This window comes from Arctopsyche grandis, chromosome 1 (assembly GCF_051622035.1).
Source record: "Arctopsyche grandis isolate Sample6627 chromosome 1, ASM5162203v2, whole genome shotgun sequence".
Classification (NCBI taxonomy): Eukaryota; Metazoa; Arthropoda; class Insecta; order Trichoptera; family Hydropsychidae; genus Arctopsyche; species Arctopsyche grandis.
Window position 1 is genome coordinate 33,733,768 of NC_135355.1, and position 10,153 is coordinate 33,743,920.

The following is a 10,153-nucleotide window of genomic DNA, read 5'->3' on the forward strand; positions in this document are numbered from 1 at the left end:
GATCAGTGGTCGATTCTGAGTTCGAATCAGTTAAAATATGCTTCAAAAAATAAACAGTAAAAGATTTTAAAAGCAAGCAGATATACGCAAGGATATATCCATCGGATCCACCGTATTCGTTTGTGTTGGAAAATTGTAGTATCTGTACTAGGCCCAAACTCCTGATAATTTAATTAATGTTTTATATTATTTTTTAATCCTGGATGTTGAAATGTTTGTATATGTATGAGGAACAAAGAGCATGTATAAGAAAATGGCAATTTAAGTTATTTAAAATTTATATTAAACTGGAAATACATATGCATATACATATATGTTGGTATATATGAATATTTTCAAGGTATGTTATGTTATATTGAACAAATAGTGCAGATTCTTAAGCTTTGTTTGAATCGATCCAAGTTGTGAACGAACTAACTCGAGTGAAGACATCAGGGAATCCTACTGCACAAGGCATGCCCCATGATACGATGCCCACAACTTTTCCACCAGCTGTCAGGGGACCACCAGAATCTCCCTAAAAAGCCATTATATTACATATACATTCAAAACATACTCCACAATATAATAAATTCAACAGATAACTGATGCTTACATGGCAAGCACCTTCTCCACGCTTGGTCAGAGTACATATTTGGGATTCAACAACAATATTGACTGCCGCATTCGCTGATTTACATTGTTCATAGGTTTGAGTCAAAAGGCTTATGATTTGAAGATTATTAGGAGCCGTTCCTGGGTACTATAAAAATATAAAAAATAAAACATTATAAGTATATATATGTAGTTAAAATATAATACGAGTCTCATATAAAATTGTTACAGATGTAGTTCCCCATCCAGAAAGTACAACAGTAGCTCCTCCATCAGTGTAGTCTCGTCCTAGTTCAATTGCTTTTACTTTATCACCAAATTCGATATCTTGACTGAGAATTACTAATCCAAGATCATTAATGATATCTCTAGCATTGTAGTCTTCTTTAACTTTGAGAGATGTGGCTTGATATCTGGTGCCTCCAGCATTCAATGTATTTGTTCCAACCACAACGACAGTGTTTGATGCTGAACGCCTAATAGAAGCAAATTTTTATTAAAATTATTATGTAAAAGTAATATAATAACTCATGATTTAATAACAATTACCCAGCCAGACAGTGAGCAGCAGTCAAAATAGTTCTTGGTGAGATGATGGAACCACCACAGAAGTGGGAATTGAATGATGAGCGAAGAGATACTTGATATGGAACAGCTCCATCATCTGCATTGGATCCACCGACCACTCTCCAGTCCCATTCGGACTCCACAGGTAAACCTGTAACAGTTAGATGTATTTTATGGTTCATAAGTTTGAAATGTATTCTTTTCAGACGTAAAATTTATAAGATGATACTTACCGTGAATAGCACTGAAGAGTGCGAGCACAAAGAAAACCGTTGCTTTGAACATGTTGAACAACAATACCTCCGTTCAATTTGGAAGACCTATTTATTTCATTTTAAATCTCAAGAACTTTGTTTAAAAGTACTCGAGATAAATCACAATCGATTTATTTTGTTTCAAAGAAGTACATTTTTTATCTTAGGTGATAATTATTTATATTTCGTTAGTAAAAACATGTAACTGTGGAATACTTTATACATAGTTTTATAATATAATATAACTCATAATATGTAAAATGAATTAGTATATTTATATTTTGTCTATATGTACATTAAAATCCAAAAGCAATTTCATGTAATATGAAATTGAATATGTTCATAAATAGATATTTTCTATATTTTTTTTTTCATGGCGATTAGTTAAAAATTGAGGATCAGTGTTCAATGAGATTATGTCTGATAACCTTCAGACACTCTTACAATTTTTGAAATAACAATGATTTTTATCGTTTTCATGTCATTACAGATGGTTGATTAAATGTAAATAAATTAGAATACCGATTGCGTGAAATTAAATCTATTGAAATTATTATATTCATTTCATTGCTCGATAATGGGTCATATTACATTGTTTATACATTTTATTATTGGATCTTAAATTGAACATACATATTAGGTTAAAATACCATTTGAGCATCATCTTTCGTTCACTCTTTTGGCTTCCATTATTGCAGTCAGTAAGAAAAATCCCAGAGAACTACTTTTAAACTAAAAATAATCTGCCGCGATTACTAAGTATTTTTTTATATTTAAAACATTATGATAAGTTCCAGAGTTCATCTTTACTGACATCTTTTTTTAACAAATTCTCATCTACACTGTTGATAGCTGATCTATGGCTTCTGAGCCATTTTTGGACATGTTTTTTGGTTTCCATTGTTCAAGAGGAGGACCATGATGTTTAATAAACATCAAGTTCGATACGTGTTTTATTTCTAATCTAGACGTAGTGATAGTTATAATATGATTCATGCATCTAAACCCTATTTCACATTCAGAGAAACTACAAGGAATCTATTGGAACATGTCTTAATATTCCCTAAACGCTTGTGCAGTTTTCGAAAATGATAATTTAAATCGTTTACATAGAGATTCGATTTCATTTTCTTGGCAACCTGGCAAAATATCGGCACTTTAAGTGGAATTAGCAGCTCTAAGTTAGTACATAAAGAATACAAATATAAATTTTCAGTTTAATACGTTCAGGGGTGTGGACAGAATCCAGGCGACAACATTTTTGACCTTTCTAAGAGGAAAAAATCCCACTTCCGGTTTATTAAATTTAGTGATTTTTTTTTATTTTCGTCACATTAATACAATAGTTATACTTGATTTTTTTCGTGGAGAACACACATGTTGAAGGGGTCGAAAAAAATAGTGGAAGAAAAATCAAACCGAGTAAACTGCCACTTCCGGTTGAGGGATGTTTACCAAATTTTATACATAACTTGCTATACTTTCAATAAACTGAAAGGTTTCTGAGAAAAACATAAAAGACCTCGACTCTCAAGAGTATAAGTACTGCTTCCGGTTCAGATAAAAATATTTAAAAAATATAAAGTTAGCGGTTTGGGAGATAATTGAATTCAAAAACAAAAAAAAGGGGACACCTATAAGGGGAGGTACCATTTCTAGTCAACTTAAAAATTAAAAAAAAAATTACGTCGTGTCGATAGGAATTTCAGTAACCGATACTAAGTTTCGGTTCGATAGGACTAACGGGTATAAAAATACACAGACACACAGACACACACACACACTTTTTCTAGATCATGAAAACGTGATCAGTAATCGATTCTGAGTTCGAACAGTCAAAATCTCAAGTTCGAATTTTCGAATGATCACAAAACTTCATCTATTGTTACTACGTACATAGATAAAGTAAAAATGTTGTGGCCACTATTCTTTCCACACCACTGAGCGTATCAAACTGAAAATTATATTTGTATTATTTATGTACTAACTTAAAGCTGATAAGGTTTTGCTCAGAATTCGTATACCTTAAGTAGTATTTTTTTTTAAAACAATATTTCATTATTTTATTTTGAACTCGTTTATTTTATCAAGGTAAGCCAGTTATCAAAAGAATTTTTGTTATTAATCCACAAGAATAGTCGAAATATGATTTTTCTAAGTGGAATTTTATTTAATTCTCATATAAAGATAATTTAATATATTATCCCTATTAATTCAATTCAGATTCGTGTAAATACGAGTAAACACGAGCTTTTTGCTCGCAATTTTACCGATTTAAAGTTCAGCACACTTCCAATTAACCTTTTTAAACGAAAACAAAAAATAGTGTGGTCAAAACACTATTTCAATAAACATGTTTCAATAGAAAAAACTCAATATAAAATCGTATTAACAATGGGAAAAAATTCCAAGTGAAAATACGTACTTTTGACTTTTGATTTGAACTGGATGATTACTTAGAGAGATTTGAAAGCTGAAAAGTACTACAAATGGAAGATAAAATACCCGACTATAGGTTCCAATATTCATTTTGAACAGAAAATTGACAGATTTTGAGACATCGACCGAACAACACCAAGATATAGAAAAATCGCGCGATTTATAAAACACATATATCTCCGAATCTCGAGCCAATCAACATTTTTTATTACCAGATTCGTGTTCACTGGCCATAATTCTATAAGAAAAGTCATATCTCGTCTCTGAACCAAAAAAAAAAAAACTCGTCATTTGTCGAACAGTGTAATTATAGTGATTTTAAGTAATGAAAAAATTTCGAACAAAATCCGACAACCGGAAGTAGAACTTTTGTCTTGCGTAAGTTTCCCTATATTTGCGCTCGAAAATTTTCTCAAAACCGGTATGTGTGAACGTGTGTGTATGTCTAATTATCGAATTTTGATTTGTTACCTTAATATATTTCCCAAATACCTATGTATTTGGGATCTATATACTTTATCTATATAAAGTCATGTGTTGGTCACATCCGAATTTTTTATGGTACATAAGTGACGAAATTTAAATTGCTTGGAGTTCACAAATTAAATTGAAATGACACGTAAGTTTATATGTTTATTGATCTTTCCACAACCCAACCTTTACATATAAATTTTGTTAATCTATCATGTATAATAATTGGATAATAACAATATGCCCGGTAATAAATTTGAAGTACAATATAGGCAGTAAGAGAAACGCCCACTATTCCGACAGGGGTGTACAAAATTACTAAATTGTATTGCAATAAATTCATATGAGTATGTTATACATATATAAATTATTATATTCATTTCATTGCTCGATAACGAGTTATTATATCATTTTCAATTTTCATATACATATGTATTGTATTATTGGGCCTTAAAAAGTACATATCAGTTCTCTATGAGTTTTGTTTGTTGGTACATATGTATGTTTGATTTATTTAATGTTAGTAGATGTGAGTTTAAATGTAAGATTTATCCGAATATTTTCTTAACATGTTGTAGTTTATCTTTCTTTCTTTATATTTTTCAAAATTTCATGACTAACTTTATTTGTATTGCATTTTTTCTTTTATTTGTGTAAAACGGTAATTTTTTTGATCGTAAAATAGATAAATAAATAATATAACTATGTATTGACCCTTTGAGTGCTGACGTGTTTTTTTTTTTTGAAAGCCGGCCTGAAAATTTCCAGCTAGAATTATTTAGAAATCCAATAGAAAGCAGGTATAAAAATTGTAGCTAATCCAAACAAACCCTAGAGCACTACCCTAGATAACTACCGCCGAAGATTTCGAGCTTTGTAAAGGTGTGTTTAGACTCTCTAATATATCTTGCAACAATATAAAACAAACAAAAGAATTCTATTAATAAATGTATTTTTTCCAAAACTACGTAGTTTCATCTTCTTCATTGTTGTTCAAATGTAATGCTCACAATCTAAATTCCAAGCCACAATCTAAAATATTCAGCAGTTGGGGATTTCTATCCGATAATTCTGCTATGGTTATCAATTCAGAAATTCCGATGTAAATGAGTCTTTATAAACGTTGATAAATGAATAACACGGATTATACGACCCATGTTCAATGCATTTTTTTCAATGCTACTTTTAAAGACTTAGCAGGTAGTATTCTTGTTTACTTTGTACATGCAACCAATAAAGTCCTCTACGTGAGGCCACCACCCCCTGAACGAATACAGTCTGAGAGACCCTTTCGTTGAAGAACGAGACGGTTGTCCGGCAATAGTACCAGAGCAACAGCACATCACTATTTTATTAAAAAAGGAAACGCCGCAATATAACTATATAAATATACATAAATTTAAAGAACATTTAAAGAGAAAAAAACATATCAATGTACATCGTTTAATTTCTGCCTAACACTGAGAGGCGCCGGGTTCGATCCAATGAGCTGACCTCTATATCTGTAGTGCTGCCTGTCAGACGTGGATATTTGTGACTCAATGTACAATTCATAGATGTCTCGTTAAAATTTCTAGTTTTCAGTGTCTTGTAATTCAGTGACTTGGGTAATAAAAATGCTGCATTGTTTGTAATTGGCCAGGAAGACGCATTAGGGCCGGGCCGCACCGTGCAACTTTGTCGGACGACTAGTCGCGCGACACGAAAAAATGTATGGAAATGTGTGCAACAAACAAGTTGACGGGTGTGGCATGTCCCATCTACCTGCATGCATTGGTCTGGTCGCCCTCAACCAAGTTGTTCGCGAGTTGAGCGGTGCGGCCCGGCCCTTAGGGTTTACCTGTAAAGCCTTCCTGGTATATGTATATGTAAAAAAATAAATAAATAACGCCTATCGGCCCATGGACTTGTCAGCAAAACGCCGATCGGCGTTGGTCAGCATTCAAAGGGTTCTACTTATATTGAGTAGACATGCAATCGGTTTGATCAAATTTCTAAATATTATCAATCAGCAATATTCTTCAATAGGATTATGGAACAATTGATGCGACGACCCTGAATAGTTTGGTTTTGTGCTTTTATTTCAATTCCAAAGCATACTCTCAATCCAACGAACGGGCTTTTCTCGCTTGTCTTTGAGCGCATCGAAAGCTCTCAAAGAGAGAGAGAGAGCTTAACAAAGATGTTAATGTAAATAATAACATGGCACGAATCCTTATCCAGTCGTCGTCAACCATCAACGTTTACTTTTATTTAAAATCTACACGATTTCGCAATGACAACATACATACACGCGTATGCTATATTTTCATAAGGTATCCTTATGTACTCATAATGTGTCCCAAAAACAATAGGTCCATTGTTGGGTATAGGTATATTTTCACAGCGCTCCCATTGTCGATACATCTCATTGTTCGAGTGTAATCATTCTCGGCGAGATTGCGGCCTGTAATTTATAAGGAATTTGCAAGCGTATCATCAGGCTTTAGGGCAATCGACGTTTCAGGCAAATTCAGACACATATCTCATACTTGACACTGATCGCACGTTCGATCCGTCGTCATAACTTTCCGTTCGGCTCGAAATTTATACACTCTCATGCATTTTTAATTTAAGGATTTTTCACAGTGTAACTGTAACCGTATTACCGTTACCCTACCGTCTTTTACCGACAGAGTAGTTTTAACTGTATGGTTAAACACGAATGATTTACTTTTTATTATATTTCTGGGGTACTGTTTCAGCTTGATACTCATATATGTATGTATGACGGATTGTGTACTTTTTCGAGACATAAATTTGGATCAAATCCTGAGAAAGTTGTAAAAAATCAAATATTGCCAGCACCTATGGGAATACCCAGAACTTTTTGCTTCAATATTATGCAGATTTCTACTGACTGAAGCTAAACTTTATTTAACTTTTCTTATAGAAAATAATTTCCTACATCTAATATATAATTTCGAAAGACACTTTCTATATAACATTGGTTGGTTGGTTGGTTCGTAGACAACACATTTGATATATACATATGTATATATACAAGCTGAACCCCGGCATGCGTTGCAATGCCATAATAACGCATGCAATTCCCGTTCCCGTTCCCATTTGTCGGAAAAACGCAGGTAGCGAACACATTTGAAATTATTGCGTTGCAATGACACTCATTCCCGTTTTTCCCGTTTCCGTTCCCGTTTTGTCCCGTTTTTTTTCACAGTAATCTTCCCGGACATGCACATAACAAATCCTGAAAGTTTCATCGTAATCGGTTCAGTGGTTTAGCAGCCTATTCGAGACACATACACACACATTAAATTTTATATATATAGATATATTTCGATTCATAGGCGCCGATTTGATTTTTTTTCGATTCGAAGGATTCAAAGTCCCCGGGGGCGAAGGCGCCGGGGGCGACGGAGCCGATGGGGACGGCACCTTCGTGCCGGGGGTGAAGGCGCTGGGGGGGGCTGCCAGATTCTGGTATACATATAATTTCGAAAGAGACTTAGTATATATGTTTGTTTATTCGTGACAGTCAATTTAATAATAATTTGTATATAAAATTATTCTTTTCAATATATATATTTATTATATAAATAAGACCCCGAACCATAGAATCGTTTCGAAACTTTGCAAAAATCAAAAGTCGAAATTTTCTCGAGTGGTTTTAGCATGAGTGGCTGAGAAAATTGTTTTAAGGAAAACTCGAAAGCTTTCTCACATTTTCCCCGTGCTTGTAAAATTGGCTAGGATGTTAGCCTTAGAGTGATAAGGGTAACGAGTTCGTGACTGAAAGCACCGTTTTCCCTTCAATGCTAAAGGTGAACCATCTCGACCCATTATACGAAAATTGTTAAAGTAAACGATATACTTATACATATGTATGCTATACTCATGCTACGTATGTAGTGTATATATTATATATGTATACTGGTGGAATTTCCGCGTATTTTCCCATTTCCACTCGACTCTTACGCGAAATATGAGTTTGTTTTAATTTCCAATCAATTTAACGCGCCTTTCGAAGACGTTTAATTTTCTGGCGGCCGAGAAGCTGTTGAGTCGAATAAATATTTGCACAAGATATTAATTATTATTATAAACCGGGAATCGGGTCGTTTAAACGGTTCCTTTTAAACACCTGTTCGTTCTGATGCTTTTCGAAATGATTTATGCGTTAATTGCGAACGAGGCCGCCAACAAATGGGACCTTCGACTCGTGCAGATGATAACATCGAAAGGACCACGCCCTTCGCGAAGATGCAGTGCAAATACCGACTGCCCGAAGATGCAGACGTGCTAATTGTCGGCTCGCGAACTCCTATAATATATCAAATTTTTTTCTCAGCGTGTTATATACATTTTATAGTTAAGTAATTCATAATGAATATTTTTTTAATTAGCTAAATAGCTAAAATTATATAAATATAAAAAAAAATTGTTGTGAGGGATCCAATAAATCGGTATCATCCCCTCTAGTTTGCCGCATATTCGATTTTCTAGCATCAATAATTTTTCCAATCTGAAAAATGCTACCTACATAATATATATCTGGAAAATTTCATATGTATCAAATTTTTTGTTGATTTTACCATAGATGTCTCTATTATATTCTATATATATATAATTGTAATGTAATTTTAAATTGTTAGTATTTATGTACAAAATAATCTAACCATATGTTTGTTGCCTTGGTGTAATTCCTGTCATGGCATCTATGTTAATTTTTTTTATTTTATTAATTCAATTAATCATGTATACCCGTCTAATAGATTGCTTCAACGCGACAAGTGTCTTATACAGATCAAGAATTATTTATTAATTAATTCAACCCATTTATTAAACAAGACATTTATGTTCAAACGAATAACATCCACAGAGATATCTATGGACAAATTTTTGCAGAATTTTCTAATCGGTGAAAATCGAAACGTTGAATTTTTGCTAAAGGGATAGGACTGGGTTGCCAATTGGTTGGAACCGTTTCAATGAAGTCAGATAAGTTGGCAAACTTTGATAGGAAACGATCGACCTTTGAGTCACATATTCAAGGTCTGGCCAGCAGCACAGGCAGGTATTGAATCCATGACCACACAATTGAAAGCATTTCATGCTAACCATTGATCTATGCTGCTGGTTAAATCTATGTAATAAAATAAAAATAAAATAATATTAGGGTGGAAATCATCATAACGAGCTTCCAAGAAAGAATTTGTAAGCCTTACATTGTAGTGTTGACCCTTTTTACATACATACCTCTTATTTCATGTTGACATTCTGGCATATTTTATTTTATTGTTACAATCAATATACAATCGTCATTACAGATCGCTCCAATGCGACGAGTGTACGATAACGGTCAGAAATACAATAATACATATACAATCAGAATACATAGCATATAACAATTAATCAGTACAGAAATAATAATCATAGATACATCTATGGATTATTTTTTTTTTAGATTTTTGTGTACAATTATTATTACAATTTTTATACATATAATAAACACGAAATTATAGAGATGTCTATAGATTTCAGATTGCTGTGCATAACTTTTACAAATTATACACACAGATTTTGTGACAACAGGAAATGAACTAATAGCAATTTTCAGGAACCGTTTCAACAATGATCAGATATAATTGGCAAACTCTGATAGAGAAACGATCGATTTGGAGTCACAAAACCCCCAAATCTAACCAGCAGTTTGACGAGGACTCGAACCTTCGACCTCAGTGGTGCTAAATATATACGCTACCATTAAGCCAAACTGCTGGCTATGATAATATTGACTTGAGATGTCATATTACGGAAACACATTGAAT

At 33.3% G+C, this 10,153-nt stretch overlaps 1 protein-coding gene across 1 annotated transcript; it reads right to left on the reverse strand.

Moving 5' to 3' along the window:
* Positions 1–264: 264 nt before the first annotated feature.
* LOC143922380 (chymotrypsin-2-like) lies at positions 265–1,492 on the reverse strand. Its single transcript, XM_077445608.1, has 5 exons — positions 1,395–1,492; positions 1,144–1,312; positions 824–1,070; positions 596–742; positions 265–517 (listed from the first exon to the last, which is right to left on the reverse strand). The coding sequence occupies exons 1-5, from the start codon at positions 1,444–1,446 to the stop codon at positions 377–379; spliced, it is 756 nt and encodes a 251-aa protein (XP_077301734.1). The 5' UTR covers positions 1,447–1,492; the 3' UTR covers positions 265–376.
* Between the last annotated feature and the right edge of the window lie 8,661 nt (positions 1,493–10,153).

Excerpts from the sequence above, each read along its gene's own strand:
- LOC143922380 (XM_077445608.1), bottom strand. The coding sequence starts at position 1,446 with ATGTTCAAAGCAACGGTTTTCTTTGTGCTCGCACTCTTCAGTGCTATT. Across the intron at positions 1,313-1,394 it reads ACTCTTCAGTGCTATTCACG|GTTTACCTGTGGAGTCCGAA; the intron begins GTAAGTATCATC and ends TAACTGTTACAG. Across the intron at positions 1,071-1,143 it reads GCTGCTCACTGTCTGGCTGG|GCGTTCAGCATCAAACACTG; the intron begins GTAATTGTTATT and ends TGCTTCTATTAG.